Below are 17,482 nucleotides of genomic sequence, written 5' to 3' on the forward strand. Positions count from 1 at the left end.
ATTCTTTCTTCTCTATGCATATGAAAACAAAATTAGTGGATAATTATGGAGATAAAAAAATACAAAAGTATCTTAACCACATTTAAATGTTTTAAGAAAAAGCAACATTCCATGTGATGGCCAGTTTTAGCCCAGACTTTTACACCTGTCTTTATGTATAGTTTGGGCATATAAATCCTCAAGGGCTTCTGGGTATTCTCAGGAATAATGCATTATCAAATTAGTAATTATATTCAGTGTTATCTGGGACATTTTTTCTAGGCCTCAATTTTCTTTTTATATTTTACCTTTTCAAAAAATAACATTTTATAGCATATACATTTTTAAAAATTTAAACTAATTAGAAATGTCAATTTTTTTCTTCTGATATAAAAAGGATCTAAAATTGCATAGTTTTTTACAAAATTCCTTTCAAAGACAGTTTATGTGGACAGCAAATAGCTCAAGATTGCGTGTTTTCTACAGGGGAGCACACAAATGTGCAGCATTTGTCCGCGTACATCTTAACTCTTGATAGGACCTTCGGTAACATTAAATGCAGATTGCGTGATTAAGGGAGAAAATGCCTTTTCTTTTCAGAATAACAAGAATTTTAATGGACCTGGATGGACCACGCTGGCGGGAGAAGCTGTCACCCATACCCTCTGTGCCTGCATCTGCGCAATTGCGAGCATGGCGGCCCGCAGCAGAGATGCCCCCGGCCCGAGTTGGGGGTTCCTGCAGCCACCACCAGCCCGGCATCCCAGGTGGGGGAGGCCTGCACTCATTTCTTCTGGGCGTTACTATTTTGAGCCATGTGTTGTGTGACAGTAAAGCAGTAGAATAAGAGCATGAGTTTAGGTGTCAGACCTGGGATTAAGACCCTGTTTTCCCTCGTTCCAACTACAGAGCCTTAAGAACTTCCTTCACACCTCCAGTGTCCTCATGTGTGTGAAGGAGGTTAACAGGAGTAACTGTCTCATGGTGGTGTTCTCAGGAGTAAATGGAGATATGCATATAAAATACTTAGCACATGCTGACTGTGTGAGATTGTAGTAGCCTCTATAAAATTTAAGTTAGCATTATATTAACAATAAGAAGAATTAAGTAGCGAATGGCTCTCTGCTATACCAGTAAGACTGATTGTTTGAAATAAACGACACCCTCCTACATAAATAGCTAGCAGGTACTTCCTTCTGCCTTAATCACAGTTATTAGTGTATTTGTGTTTCCATAGTACCTACCTCATGGCTTTGTGCAGAATGGTTAATAAATGTGACTACACTCACGTTTTCTGCTTGAAAGCTAGTGGAGGGAGGCCTCGTTTCTCCTGCATGTTTAGAAACTCCTTGCCTGTTCCCGGGTTGAGTTTTGTCTTGCGGAAACCCTGAGGTCTCTGAGCCGTGATGTCCAAATGGCTAGTGTTAGTCTTTCATCTTCTTCATTATCTGGAAAGAAGATGCAGGGAATGTCTGCCAGGGCTTTGTTTTGCTTTGTTTTGTTTTTATTGTTGTTCAGTTACAGTTGTCTAGGCTTTTAGATGATGTAGCAGTCCTGGGAAAGTCACGAGGTCTCTCGTTTTCTAGAGTCCATTATTAATGGAGCCTGGTGCAAAGCATTTGCTCAATGAAGGGTGGCTATTTTTTTTAAAAAGTACATATATTGTACTAACCATACTGTAGGTATATGATAGCAAACCACAAGTACGAGTATAACCAGCTTTTTCTGTTCATAGTGTGTTTATTTGTGAGAATGGATATCAAAGGCTTACAAATGTTGGAAGAAAAGCTGAGTGAAAGTTTTTTAGCAAATTGAGGGGGGAAAACTCCCCTATAATATTTTAGTTTAGGGCTTATATATACCAGGATTCTTGGGGAGTATCTTTTGATCACGTTGAAACTCAAAACGTTAGGCAAAAATATTCTGTTATTTGAAATTAAAAAATGAAAAATTAATATTTTATGTCATTAGAGCAGAGAGACAAATAAGATTATTTACATTCAAGTTTATAGTATAAATTCAGTACATCTCTCAGGATTTTTAGATCACAGAATTTAAAAGTATATTTTAAATTTTAGGTTAAGAAGTTTTATTTTATATCAAGTTATTTCATAGGATGTAGTTGCTACATAGATTTAAAACTTTACATTTTAATACTTCATGTGTGTTGGAAACTTTGGTTGCAAGTAACAGAAAATCTGGTGACTTAAATTGTGAGGCAGGGTTTTGTCTCAGGTACCTGAAAGGGCCCAGGTGGGCCCTATAGTCATACATGGCTCCCAGGGTCCGGCTTTGGGTGGAAACAGTGGAGCCGTAGCAGATTCAGGCTTCATGTCTGCACGTATCAATGTACAAAGGAAGAGAAACACCACTGCTTTTGGTGGCATTAATTTAAGAGTGAGAAAATATGTTTCCCCAAAGTCACAGCTTTTTTATCCTGCTTTTCTGTTAGCTCAAATTCTGTTGGTGCTTATTCTAGTGGGTCATATGCCCATGCCTGAGCCAGCCCCTCTGATGAAGAAATGTCTTGTCCTGGTTGGCTTAGGCCTGTGTTCCTGATCAGTAGGCTCAGCTTCCCCTGAACTGGGGCTGAACGGGAGAAGGATGATAGCTGTGAGGTACCCGCAGAAAGGGGAAAAGGGATCCTGAGCAGGGAGTCAGCCGTGATCACTGCAAGACAATGCGCGATGATAATAGTTGGGACTTTGATTGCAGATAACAAAATCCAACCCTTAATGGTTCCTACCATGGACAGATCCACAGGTAAAGTAACTGCAGGGATGGCTGGATTTGGGACTCATTCTCCTTTAGTTCTCTGCCTTGGCCTTTCTCTTGCTCTGCTGGCCCCATTCTCAAACAGACTCTCCCTTCATCTCATACGATGGCAACATAGCTCCTCCTTTCACCCTCATTCTACAGGAAAGAGCAAGAATTACCCTACCAGATGCTGCCACAGAAATCTAATTTTAGCTCACTGGCTTTCATAGGCCCAACCCTGACCAATTAGATTTTGTTGGTAATGTGAATATAATGTGCTGATCAAAAAACAAAGATTACCCCAAAAGGTAGAGCTGGGGGTGGGTGTTGCTTTAAACCACAGGAGCAGAAAGTGGAGGGGGTGTGATTTTCCAAAGAAATGGGGGGTACTGGACAAACATCCCCTAAAGGATTTAATGGGTTCATTCATTTGTTTATTTTTCATGAAATAATTATTTAACAAAACACTAGATTTTTGTATCTATAGCAGAAAAAAGGCATGCCAATATGGATAAAATGATAGAATTACTTGTATTTTATTTTCAAGTGTCATAATTATATAATCACGTTTACTTATAGCCAATTTATCTTTTTAATTGTACACAAAGTTTTGTTCCATTTAGACTTAAAGTTCTGCATGGTATGGGGTCGGGTTAATTTGCAGCAGCGGATTTACTTACAGATGTGTTTAAGATTTGGTAGAGTTGCTTATATAAATACTTCCTCTTTTTTATTTTTTTGTATTCCATAGATGAAAAAATGTTTACAACCCTTAAAGAAGAAGGAAATCAATGTGTAAAAGACAAAAACTATAAAGATGCTCTTAGTAAATACAGTGAATGCTTAAATATTAACAATAAGGAGTGTGCCATTTATACAAACAGGCAAGTTCTTTTTAACTCTATATACTTAACATTAATATTTTTTATTAAAAATACAGGCAAATTAATTGTCAAAGTTTTTTCCCATGACTGAGAATTTGTATAGCACGTTTTCTAAGCGGAGGGGCCGTGGGAGCTCTGGGGAGACCAAAGGCAGTGGTGTGGTGAGCTGGAAGGTCTGGGTGGCGCGTTTCACACAGACTGCCTGCCGCTCAGGCTTGGACTGCTCCTCCGATGCCGCCTGGTGGGCCGGCTGGCCTCCCTGCAGCTGCAGCCCTGAGCACCCTGCCCTCCATGGTAGGAGTGGGAGGGCGCTTCAAATTAGTGTCATAGGTGCCCTTTCTCTTGGAGTGCTAAAGGGAAGGGCCCAGCGTCTTTCAGTGAGCAGTAGGAATGGGCAGATTGTTCTAGCATGCCACTCAGGTGCCATCTTTACCACATTTTGGTAAAAGATAGTTACCTAGGATGTGATGATTTGGGGAATTTTAGGGAGTCCATAGAGTCAGGGGTGATAAGGAAAAATAAGTTATAGTTCCTGAAGAATAGGAACTCATAGCATGAGTTTTTCTAGCTATTTCAGATTAATTCTTTTTAACTAAACTTCTCAGTGCTTGGTTTTTGTATGTTTTCCTCTGGTAACCTTTTTGCCGAAACTTTGTCACTGACTCCACCAGGTGTTTTTCTACCCTTCTGCTCAACCTCTGTGGAACTGGGCACTGATGGCCACTATTCCCTGGAGACCACCCTCCCACTGGCGGCACTGCAGAAAGCTCACCTGCCTGGCTTTCCTCTTCTCCCTCTGATATTCTTGGGGTCCCAAAGGTGTAGACCCCTTTTGCTCTCTATGCTCTCGGGCCATTTCATTCTCTCTGCAGGCCCATTCACCACCTCCAGTTATGGCCTCTATGTCTGTCTCTGAGCTTCGGACCTGAGCTCTCCTCTTCCTTCTGCTCGCATGTCGGGTTGTCCTCCCTGACCAGTGATGCCTCCCTCTCCCAGTGTGTCGGAAGCTCGAGGTCCTACTTCCTCAGCGGGAGCCTTTCTCTCCACCGTCACCGTCACTCCCTGCTCGGGATGACCACTGTCTCTTCCTGACGTCTGCAACACCCTTCATGCTGTGCTTGGCAGTCTTGTTCCCTCTTCTCTCCTTCTCCTAGCTGTAGCAAGAGCAATCTTCCTAAACACAGCAAACATGTCAGCCGCTGTCTAAAAACCCGTTAGGTTCAGCATACAGCTCACCTTCCTTGCCATGCTTTACAAGCCCCTGGTGATGATTTACAAGCCTCAGGGCTGCCTGCTCTTCCCGTCTCATCCCTGCATTGCGGCCACACGGCACTTCTCTTTCTCCATCAGGATCACCTCGTTTTCTGTCACCATTGAACTGTGCACATACAGTGTCCTTGGCCTCCACTCTCCCCTCCCCATTTCTGAACTCTCATCCCAGTGCCTTTGCTTTGGGAAATTCTCAATTCATAGTCTGGGCTTCAACATAAGTGTCAGCTCTTCCAGGAAGTCTTTTCTGAGCATTCGTCCCCTCTCCTCAGCCCCACTGGATCTGATGAGCTTCTCAGCTATGTTCTCCAGAGCATCCTGTGCAGATATTTTATTGTGTTTGCTTGTCTCAATTGTCCTGTCCCTTCCTCCAGGCCGGGGCTGTACTGTGTTTGCAGTTACATCCCCAGAGCCGGAATCACACGTGTTGCCAATAAAATGCCATAATTGGACTTAAGTGTTGGGTTTCAGTTGAGAAACAGCTATGGTATAGAAACATACTTATTGAGCTATTTTCTGATTTTTCTTAGCTGTCTAAACTTACAGGTATATTGTCTTTTCCTTTCATAATACTGAGTTCCATTACGTTATACCAGAGCTCTGTGTTACTTGAAGCTGTGCCAGTTTGAAGAGGCAAAGCAGGACTGTGATCAGGCGCTTCAGATAGATAACGGGAACGTGAAAGCGTACTATAGACGAGCTCTGGCTCATAAAGGACTCCAGGTGAGGAAATCTTCATTTTAATATGCGAAGCTCAGCTGTGAACGGATCCTGTGGTGTCCTCGAACATCCGTCCTGGGATCATGGGGTGGGAGTGAGAGAACCCCGGGAGGTAATCCCAGTTCCACACTAACCAGTCCTGAAACCTTGGAATAGGCCCCAGGTTTCCCCTCATTATAATGTGGAGCTAGATAACTTCTAAGACTCCTACCAGCTGAAGAATTATGGTTTATTTCCTGATTTCCCAAGGACTGCTGCTAGTTACGATGAGTCCACTTTAAGGGATAGCGATGCTTTTTACTGAATCACTCAAGGCCACCAGCAATGCCATTGGATTTCCCAGCAAAGGATGAAGGTTGTCTGTGAGGTGGAGGGAAGGCATCAGGATGGAAGGTGGTAGAGACATGTCAGAGACTGGGCAGCTCTGGCTTCACACTGGCTGGTGGTCGGTATGAGACTAGAAGACATTCTTCTCTAAGAAAAATTACGCTTTCAAAGAAAGTATTGTGTAATTACACTTTTGTATATGCTGAATGATGGTCATGTCTGTAGAAAATAACATCACAAGGAAAAATCAGAACATACAGAACAAAATGGCTTTTTCTGAAATGGTATTTTTTTAAAAGTCAACTTGACTAAGGACTAATAAAATGAAATTCACACATTGGAAATGTGCAGGTCTTGGATCTTTATTCTCTGCAAAGATTTTCTTAATTGACATATAATAGTAGTTTCAGGTGTGGAACATAATGCTTTGCTATATGTATATGCTGCAAAGTGATCACCACACTGTGTCTTACTAGCATCCATCACCACACATAGTTACATATTTTTTTCTTGTGAGGAGGACTTTTAAGATCTACTCTCTAAGCAGGTGTCAGATATATGATTATTAATAGATACAGTATTATTAACTATAGTCATCAAACTCTACATTACATCCTCATGACTGACTTATTTTATAATTGGAAGTTTGTTCCTTTTGAGCACCTTCACCCATTCTCCACCCCCACCTCACCTATGACAGCCACCAGTCTGTTCTCTGTATCTGTGAGTTCAGGTGTTCATTTGTTTGTTTGTTTTGATTCCACATATAAGTGAGGTCATATGATAATTGTCTTTCTCTGACTTGTTTCACTTAGCATAATGCCCTCAAGCTCTATCTGTATAGTCACAAATGGCAGGATTGCCTTCTTTTTTGTGGCTGAATAATATTCTAGTGCATATACGTACCACATTTTCTTTTATTTTCCTTTTTTAAATATTTTATTTACTTATTTTTAGAGAGAGGGGAAGGGAGGGAGAGAGGGAAAGAAACATCAATGTGTGGTTGCCTCTCATGCGCCCCCTACTGGGGACCTGGCCCACAACCCAGGCATGTGCCCTGACAGGGAATCTGACTGGTGACCCTTTGGTTTGCAGGCCAGTGCTCAATCCACTGAGCCACACCAGCCAGGGTTTACCACATTTTCTTTATCCATTCTTCCACTGATGGACATTTAGGTTGTTTCCATGTCTTGGCTATGGCAAATAATGCTGCAGTGAACATGGCAGTGGGATATCTTTTTGAATTAGTGTTTTTGTTTACTTTGGATGTATACCCACAGGTGGGATCACTAGGTCATAAGGCAGTTCTGTTTTTAATTTTGAAGAAACTTCATACTGCTTTCCATATTAGGTGCACAGATTTACGTTTTCATCGACAGTGCACAAGGGCTCGCTTCTCTCCACATCTTTTTTTTTTTTGTCTTTTTGATAAGGGCCATTCTAACAGGTGTGAAGCAATATCTCATGGTTTTGATTTTCATTTCCCTGATGACTGTTTGTGGAGCACCTTTTCACATACCTGCTGCACATCTGTATGTCTTCTTTGGAAATGACTATTCAGTTCCTCCGCTTAGTTTTTAATCAGGTTGTTATTTTGTGATTGAGTTGTATCAGTTCTTTATGTTTTTTAAGAAATATTTTTTTAAAGATTTTATTTGTTCTAGAGAGATGGGAAAGCGGGGGAGAAAGAGAGAGAGTGAAACATCAATGTGTGGTTGCCTCTAGCACACCCCATACTGGGGATATGGCCTGCAACCCAGGCATGTGCCCTGATTGGGAATCAAACCAGTGATGCTTTGGTTCACAGGCCTGCACTCAAACCACTGAGCTATACCAGTCAGGGCTGAATTCTTTATATGTTTTGAATATTAATCTCTTATCAGATATGCTTTACAAATATTTTCTCCCACTCGGTAGGTTGCACTTTCATTTAATGGTTTTCTTTACCATACAGAAACTTTTTAGTTTGATGTAGCCCCACTTCATTTATTTTGCTTTTGTTGCCTTTGGTTCTGGTGTCAAATCCAAAGAAATCATTGTCAATAACTTACTACCTATGTTTTCTTCTCATCTTATGCTTCCAAGCTTACATTCAAGTCTTTAATCCATTTTGAGTTGATTTTTATGTATGGTATAAGATAGTCCAGTTTCATTTTTTGTATGTTGCCTTCTAGTTTTCCCAACACCATTTATTGGAGAGACTTCCCTTTCAACAAAGAATTCTTGACCCCTTTGTTATAGGTTAATTCACCATATATGTGAGGGTTTATTTCTAGGCTGCATTCTTTTTCGTTGATCTGTGCCTGTGTATGTATGCCCAATACTATACTGGTTTGATTGCTGTAGCTTTGTAATATAGTTTTAAATTTGGAAGGGTGATGCTTCCAGTTTTGTTGTTCTTTTTCAAGATTGCTTTGGCTATTTGGGGTGTTTTGTGGTTAATTACAAGTTTTAGGATTTTCATACTTCTGTGAAAAATGCCTTTGAACTTTTAATAGGGATTGCATTGGATCTGCAGATTGCTTTGTGTAATAGTATAGGCATTTTAACAATATATTTTTAAAAATCTTTGCCCAGGATATGTCTTGATTTTAGAGAGAGGAAGGGAGAGAGAGAGAGAGAGACATCAAAGTGAGAGAGAAACATGAATCGATTGCCTTCCATACATGCCCTGACTAGGGATAGAATCCACAAGCTAGGTATGTGCCCTGACCAGGAATTGAACCTGCAACCTTTTTTGGTGTGCAGGACGATGCTCCAAACAACCCAGCCACCTAGCCAGGGCAAAATTAATTCAACTTTTATTGAGCTTAATGGATTTCGGTGCATGATGGTAGATCTGCGTGACTCACAAGTTCATACATGCCCACTCTCCCAGCAGTTTACTTCATTCTGGCTGCCCGGCTCTTTGAACTTGTTTACCTGACTGAAAGTCAGAAGATGTACCTAATGAAAGACCAGAGTTTCATACTTCCATGGAGTGAGTTCTAGAAACTGTATTATAATGCAGAAAGATAAATTCGGGTAATCCTATCCCATTAAAGTATGAGGCTGGCATCTTGTTTTTCTGGTTTGACTTCTTACAGCTTGATTTACGTGCCTGTCATTTGAGCTATGTGCCACGTGAGTTTAATCGCAGATCTGCAAAGGCTACGGCTGTTTATACTTGCATCGCCCACGCCTGGACCTGCTTCCTCGGGTGGCGGACATGAGGAAATGTCACAAGGGCCCACAGTGGCAGGTGCCCTGCCTTGAGCTGTCTGTCGGTGGAACACGCTGCTTTCTTGGATCTCCTGTTTGTTCTCGAGCTGGCTTCAGTTTTTTTTCCTGCGTGCTGGTTTTGAAAAATACAGAACTTTCTTTCATGTACAACTGTTCTTCACAAGAGGAGATAACTGAACATTTTACTGTTGCTTACGACGTGTTTCTTTGGTTGAGCGCCTCTTTTGTGCTAGGTTTCGGAAGCATAGAGGTGAATGAGACACAATTCCTGCCTTATGGGTTTTACAGCCAATTAGGGATGCTACAAGACCAAGATCTCAAAATGAGTAAGATCTTATAAAATAATTATTCTGATTAGAGTTTAAGCACATCTATTAATAGTAAATGTTATCACAAACTCATGCAATTACACTTCATCATTTGTTTTATGGCCTAATGAGGTCAATAGTAACTTTTAATGCCCATGTCCTTTTTTCTGCCACAGCCACACTTTTCTCTTTGACTAACCTTCCCTCCTCCCTCCACTCTGCACAGCCGGTCCCTCTTTGGGCCTTGTGTTCCCTGACAGCTGTATCAAAGGGAGATCCCGTCCCCCTCATTAGGATCCATCTCAGCCTTTGGTTTTCCTAATTGCATGAATGACAGTCCATACCCTTTTTATTTATTCATTTGTTTACCTGCTCTTTATCATTCCCTTTCATAAGATGTGCGCTTCCATTCTGGCTGGGACCACAGCCGTCCTTTCTCCCACGGTGATCCAGTTCCTGGCACACAGAGGTGGTTGTGGCCACCTGTCAGGTGAATGGGCCTCGCCTGACCACTCGGTGGGATCTGGCAGACTGGCCCCCTCGTCTCCCACTGCCTCCCCACTTGGTGCTGTCCCTCCCCATCCTGCTGTCCTGCCCTCTCGTCACACTTGCCTGCCTCTGTTTTAACACTTTTATCAGAGTCTATTTCCTGTATTCTCTAGTCTCCTTCCACCGCACAGATTGCTCTTCAAGCACCGACTTCTCTGGACTAGATGGAAAAAACCGTATTGACGCTTGTGGTGTTGCACTTCCATTTCCAAGGCTGTAGCTCACGAATCCCCATCTTCAGGCCTCTCACTTGAGCTCCACTGCTGTGTTACAGTTCACCTGTAATTCTGGCTGTTTGTGCCTTGCTCATCCCAAAAATTATCTTTCTGTGCCTCAGTTTCTTCTCTTTAAAATGCAGACAACAGAAGTTAGTATTTAGAAGACCGTTGTGAGGGTAAAATAATAATACTTGCAAAGGGCTGAGAATGGTAAGAATTGGCTATTATCACTCTCTCAACTCGCCCTGCTGCCCCCCGCCCTTGCCTTTTCGCGTGGCCCCCACCTAGGACACGCAGGATGGAAATGCAGTGCCGTTTGTTTTCTTGTAACAGGTTCCCATTGTGCTGTTGTGACACAGTGGTATATAGAGATTTGTTACTCATACTACTTAATGTAGCATAGTGTGTGAATAGTTTGCCTTTTCTTTTTTGTAAATCAGAGAAGATTTAAGGTTATGTCTTTAAACTCATTGCTCCATCGCCCTTGTTCTGGCGTGTTGCTGGGTGGAAGGGGAAGGGATGTGACGTTACAGCCAGTCCTTCCGGATTGCTACATGACCCTGGCTTGCCTGTCCCCTGCCTCAGCCTCCAGTGTGTGCTGTTAGTGGTAGGTCATGAATACTCAGAGAGGTTACTCATTGTTGGAATGCTTCGCCTCCTCACAGAATTAATTTTGGTTTAACCAAAACATGGGTCTAGTCTGTAGTTCTAGGATATGGCCTGTCATGACGGGCTGATTTTGTGGTTTATGTCTCTGCTACCAGAATCAGTGCTGTGTTTTGTTAAGCTTAGATTTCTTTTCTTTCCTCTTGGCCTCTCCAATGTGTTGTCTGACTCTTTATGGAAGAATAAATGTCCACTCTAGCCTATTTGAACAGTATAAAACTTTGAAGGGTTTTATGGGACAAGATAATATGGTAACAACTAATATTGTATAGCTCTTTATAGGTTTAAGCCACTCCTATTATTTTGATTCATGTATTGGTACAGCCCCATGAAAACTAGAGCAGAAAAACTTTTGTTATTCGTACTTCAGAGATAAGAAAAACTGAAGCTCAGAAAGGTTAAGTGGGATCTTGTTCAAGTTTCACTGCTAGTAGGGCGTTCATGATTTCATTTATTTAGCAGACAGCCAGCGCCCACCACGTGTTAGGCACTGTAGAGATTACGGTGACGCAGAATTTAACTTGAGTCTTCTAAGTCCAGACTCTGTGTCCTGTCTGATGTAGAGGGTGTGCGCTGTGTATGGGTTGCAGTGTTCCAGCCCAAGTGTCACCTCAGAGCCCAACTTGCTAATCGTGGTACGAAGGGGAACCCGCTGCAGCCGGGCGCCCCACTCAGCTCAGCACTCTCATCCAGCTAGTCTGCGCCCCTCTCCTGTCATCTGTGACCGCCTTCTCTCTGCCTCTCTCCTGCCAGGATTATGAGAAAAGTATAAATGATCTCAATAAAGTTCTCCTGCTGGACTCAAATATTGTTGAGGCAAAGATGGAACTGGAAGAGGTAACCGGATTCCTTAATGTGAAGGGTAAAACAGCATCATTCAGCAAAGAAAAGGAGAGAAGGAAAATTGAGATTCAAGAGGTATTTGTATTTGATAATCTTTCAAAATATTTTGGGGGATCATATATTGGATTCTAAGGTCATATTCCTGTGAGTCCTACAAAAAATTCTTTTAATTTTGTGTTTTTATTCCAATGCTTAGTGAAGAAATTTTAACCAATGATCAAGACAAACATTTCCTTTACCATGATGATTAGCCCTTGTATTTTCTTAGTGGGGCCCGTGGACAGTACTGGGAGTCTGCAGTAGGTTCTTCTCTTCTTTGCCCTGTCCACCCTGCCGCCCACCAGCTTGCCACTGTTTGTATTGCTTCCATCCCAGATTGCTCTGGGAGATGGAGCTTTGCTTCAGGGTAAACCTGGGAAATTCCAACAGGACTGATTTTGTTTCAATGGCCCTGCAAGCCATACCCCATAGAGATTTTCCAGTTTGCTTCAGACTCTTTAGTGCTCTGAAAGAAGGCTGGCTTCCTCAGAGATCTTGGACCACCCTGGACTCCAACCTCCCCTTGTGGTTTCAGATAACTCAATGTCTTGTGCTGGAGCTTTCTGCTTCACTTTTAGTGAAGCATGCCCATCACCAGTTCTTCTGCATTCACGAATCTAGTGGTCACCTCATTGATCATAGTACATTTCTGCCAAGAGTAAGAAACTAACATGTGAGAGACTAGGAAGTGTTTTCCTCTAAAAAGAAAGAAAAGCTGTTTTCAGAGGAATGAAAAATACAAGTTTACTTCTCTATTAAATATAAAAAATAAATGTAAAAGTTATGAAAAACTTTTAAGAGAATTGAAAAATGTAAGTTTACTTCTTTATTAAATGTAAAGAAGTAAATGTAAAAGTTATGATAAAGACATAAAGTTGTTCAAGGTCTTTTATATAGCAGCTTTATTCATGGAAAATTGTAAAAATAACAATTATAATTTTCAATGTAAAAAATTTTGAAACCTAAAAAGTACGTTTATGAATACTAATACCTTAACACTTCTCTTCCTAAAAAAAGTAGATGTCATGATGTATTACAGAGTTTACATTTCTCACTTAGAACGTGAGGAAAATACATTATGCTTGGGTTTTCCGTCCCTTCCCGTTTCAGTAAATGTAACTTGGGGTGTGTGTGGTGGGCGTTGCGAGTGTCTCAGTGCAGTTTTCCCCTCGTGAAGGTGAACGACAGCCGCGACGAGCTGGAAGGGCCCCCCGAGGAGGCGAGCTCCGGCCCTCATGCTTTGGACAAGGGCAACACCAGCCGCGGGCCGCCGGGGTACCGTGAGAAGCTGCCCCTCACCAAGCCCAACAACGCCTATGAGTTTGGCCAGGTTATAAACGCTGTCAGTTCCAGGAAAGATGAAGAGGCCTGCGCGCATCTTTTAGCCATGACTGAACCGAAAGATTTGCCAGCGTTGTTGAGTAACAAACTGGACGGGGACATGTTCTTCTTCCTCATTCAGTCTCTGAAAAATGAGCTTCTTGATAAAGATCCCTCACTGGTATATCAGCATCTTCTATATCTGAGTAAAGCAGAGAGGTTTAAGGTAAGCGGCAAAGTATCTTTATTAAATGAGACTGATTTCTTCTCAGGCTTTCTATAACTTTAAAATGTTAATGTTTTACATTAATACAGTTTTTCTCTTTCTTTCAGATGATGTTGACACTAATTAGCAAGGGCCAGAAGGAACAACTTGAACAGCTTATCGATGCCCTGTCAGATACCGCAAATGAACCTTTCACTTTAGAAGACATCCAGGCCCTGAAAAGGCAGTACGAGCTCTAAATCCCAATTACTGTTTGGTTTCCTCCATGCTGTACTGGCTCTAGTGATGCTGGTGAGACGGTCCTGTGATGCAGCTGCACAGAAAAAGCCTTGCTTGGAAAAGACCCCTGGGCCTGGACTATAAATATTTTACTTATTTTTATACATAGAACATGTATAGTCTACAGCCTGCTTTTTATTAGTTGTAAATATTTTCTTATGTACCAGAGCAAACATCTTTATATTTCATAAGTATATTTGGAACTTTTAAGATGCATTTTAATTTATATCATACATTGTCTTTTAATAACTTGTTAAAAATTTGAGTTAAATTAGATTTCTTTGGACTTTGAGGGAGTCACTTAAGTTTGACAGATACGTATTCCTTTAAAATGAATCTTTAAAAGTGAAAATCATTAACAGTGGTTACTATGTCACCTTTACTTCCTGCTAACATATGTAAATCCCATTTTATACTACTTGTGTATTATAGTCTGCTAAGACAAAATGCAGTACTTAAATCCACAATGTGAAATGGTTATTAAATAAATTGTGATGATCCATTTAGAGCTGTAAGAGGAACTTATTTTTTCTAATATGGAAGCATTGCCTAATAATTAACAAAGATTGCCAAAAATGTCTACCATTTTTTACTAGACTTTTGAAAAGCTACTTTCCCTTATAAATGGCTTATATAAGTGGTAACAAAACAACATATATAAAAGCAAACTAAGCCTTTATTTGTTTGAATTGTCATACCCATATTTTCCTAAATATTCAAATGCCTTATTCCCCCCTTTTTATGCCTGTTTTAAGTATGACCATATTTATTCCCTTAATATAAAGGGAAAGTAAAGAATTCATCATATTGAAGCTCCTTTGTAACTGAGTTAGAGAGAAGGCATTTCTTAAGATACTTGGGTTCCTATCAGTATACTATCACATTTATTCCTTTAGTCTTTAGTCAATTCTCTTTTTCTGGAGCATTTTCTTATTCTTTAGAAGTGAAGATGAAAGATGAATATGACTTTTATTATTTTAACTCTTATTTTATCTAATTTTAAAAATAATTTTAGAATATTTTAAATATCATTGTGGGTAAATGGTACATTTCAAAGTATGCCATTTTTCTTTTAAATTCTTCTTTGTTCATAAATGAAAATCAACTGTAATAGTATTTAATTCTAGTCTGCCAGCAAACAAAATAGTTTTCTCCTTCTTAATGGTATTAAATGTTTGTAAAAGTGAACGATGGAGTGTGTTAGTAACATAGTGTAGAGACAAAAAGGAAACATTCTCTTTTGTCTCCAGTTGTACACGCAGCACCGAGCTGCCTGGGGCGAGGCTGTCCCCTGGCGGCAGTCTCTCCGGCGGAAAGCAGTGAGGGAATCCCTGACCACCCTAGTTGTGTAGGACTCGACTAGAGAAGTCCATTTCTCTCCAGCAGCACCCAGAGTACTGAGGCGGCGCTTGCATTACTGAAGGGAGGAAAGAGAAAGTGAAAGAGATAATATCAAAGCGCATGAAAGGAACCTGGTTACTCCTGACTACTTCAGGACGTCACTGGGAAATCTGCCCACAAGCCTCTGGAGTATCCCTCTCACTCTCCCCACCAGGTCTGTGGGTACCGCCAATACCCCAAATGCTGAACCCACTTCCCCACCCCCTTCCACTGTGGTCAGATCCTCGTACATGTTCCTGAGTGCGGTAGCATAAGTGGGTCCAATCATCAGAGTGTTCTCAGAAAAATGGACCGGGATCTGTGAGCAAGAGAGAAACCCCAAACTGGAGATGCAGCACCACTTTCTGGGAATAAAAAAAAAAAAGAGGTTTCCAGCAGGCAGCCTGGCAACTTACAAGAAAAGATGAAAGATAAAGTATTCTGCCACAAGAGGGAGCGATGATGGAGGAACAAGGCTTCCCACTCAAAACTAGGGGAGCCTTGACACAGCAGCACGGACACTCACCGTCAGTGCCCCCTCCGAAGGCAACCAGTAAGGACTTAAGGGTGTGCCTGTTACCTCAAATGTGAAAACAGCAACACAGAAACACAACAAACACAAAAAATCAAGAAAATGTTGCCCCTGAAAGAGAATCCTCCAACAACCAAGCTAAAAGCCATAGAACACTGCAGTGTAGCTGATAAAGAGTTTAAAATACAGTATTCCCCCATCCACAGGTTTGCTTTTTGCTTCTTCAATTATAAAATATTAAATGCAAAACCCCGGAAATAAACAACTGATATTTTACACTGCGCACAGTTCTGAGTAGCCTGGTGAAATCTCGTGGCTGCGTTGTTCGTCCTGCCTGGGGTGTGCGTCATCCCTGCTTCCGTGGCAGCCACGCTGGTACAGATCAGATTGACTTAAGAGATACTGCAGTACTGCAGTGCGTGTGTTTAAGTAACCCTTATTTTACCTAATAGTGGTCCCAAAGCCATTCATGTAACTTGATTACAGTATATTGTTGTAGTTGTTTTACTTTATACTTACTGTTACTCTACTGTGCCCAATTTATTATACGTAGCTTACATAAGAAAAAAAAAACAGTGCTTAGGGTTTGATACCTGCAGCTTCAGGCATCCACTGGGAGCCTTGGAACATACTCTCTGCTTATAAAGGCATATCATGAAGAAATCAATGAATGAGATTAAGAATAGAATAGAGAACATCCGTATTAGAGTAGAGCCAATGGAAGACAATAATCTAGAGGATACGCATTTTGAAGTAATACGGTCAGAGGAAAACATGAGACAGTCTATGTGATCTGAGGTCTGTACAGAAAATCCCAATGAGAACAATTCAGGAAAGTTGTGGGATATAAAACCAATGTATCAAAATTAGTTATATTTCTATATACCAACAATGAAACACCTGGAAAAGAAATAGAACTATCCTGCTCTGACTGGTGTGGCTCAGCGGGCTCAGTGTCGTCCTACAAACCAAAAGGCAGCTGGTTCAATTCCTGGTCAGGGCACCTGCCTGGGCTGTGAGCCAGGTCCCAGCTTGGAGTGTGAAGGGCAGCCGATCAAAATTTCTTGCACATCAATGTTTCCCTCCCTCTCTTTCTTCCTCCCTTCCCCCCACCTAAAAATAAATAAAATCTTAAAAAAATAGAACGATCCCATTCATAATGGCATCAAAAACAAAGTACCCAGGAATAAATTTAACAGTAAAAGATCTATACTACAATGAAAACTATAAGACTTTGTTGAAAGAAATAAAAGACAAAACAAATGGAAAGGTATTTTGTGCATGTGGATTGGAGGTATTAATACTGTTGAAATGTCCATACTACCCAAAGCCATTTATATATTCAATGCAACCTCTATCAAAATTCCAAAGGCATTTTTCACAGGACTAGGAAAACCCAAAAATTTGTATGAAACCAGAAAAGACCCCAAATAGCCCAAGCAATCATGAGAAAGAAGAGCAAAGCTGGAGGCATCACACTCCCTGATTTCAAACTACCACAAAGCTATAGTAATCAAAACTGTGTGGTGCTGGTGGAAAAATAGACACATAAAATGGAACAGAATAGAAAACCCAGAATTAAATCACATATGAGGTTAATATTCAAAAGGGAGCCAACAACACCCAATGAGTAAAGAACAGTCTCTTCAAAAAATGGTGACAGGAATAAACACATGCAGAAAAATGAAATTGGACCCCCAATCTGGACTCCACTCAAAAAAATTAACTCAAAATAGGTCAAAGGCTTTAATTAAACACAAGATCTGGAACAGTAAAACTTCTAGATGAAAACAAGGAAGAAGCTCCTCAACACTGGTCTTAGCAATGATTATTTTGGATACGACAGCAAAAGCACAAATGACAAAAGCAAAAATTAATAAGTGGGATGACAAACTAAGGCTTCTGCACAGCCAAAGACACAAAATGGAAACCTAAAGAATGGGAGGAAATATTTGCAGAGCATG

At 41.0% G+C, this 17,482-nt stretch overlaps 1 protein-coding gene across 2 annotated transcripts in view; it reads left to right on the plus strand.

Moving 5' to 3' along the window:
- SPAG1 (sperm associated antigen 1) overlaps positions 1 to 14,791 on the plus strand; it is a 47,632-nt gene extending 32,841 nt beyond the window's left edge. For both annotated transcript variants that reach the window (XM_036031305.1, XM_036031306.1), the window contains 6 exons: positions 580 to 746; positions 3,488 to 3,620; positions 5,486 to 5,612; positions 11,653 to 11,817; positions 12,959 to 13,327; positions 13,435 to 14,791. In XM_036031305.1, the coding sequence (XP_035887198.1) occupies positions 580 to 746; positions 3,488 to 3,620; positions 5,486 to 5,612; positions 11,653 to 11,817; positions 12,959 to 13,327; positions 13,435 to 13,566 (1,093 nt within the window). In that variant the 3' untranslated portion in view covers positions 13,567 to 14,791. The remainder of the gene's footprint in view (positions 1 to 579; positions 747 to 3,487; positions 3,621 to 5,485; positions 5,613 to 11,652; positions 11,818 to 12,958; positions 13,328 to 13,434) is intronic.
- Positions 14,792 to 17,482: the final 2,691 nt, after the last annotated feature.

The sequence above is a fragment of the Phyllostomus discolor genome, chromosome 7 (genome assembly GCF_004126475.2).
Source record: "Phyllostomus discolor isolate MPI-MPIP mPhyDis1 chromosome 7, mPhyDis1.pri.v3, whole genome shotgun sequence".
In the NCBI taxonomy this organism is placed as follows: Eukaryota; Metazoa; Chordata; class Mammalia; order Chiroptera; family Phyllostomidae; genus Phyllostomus; species Phyllostomus discolor.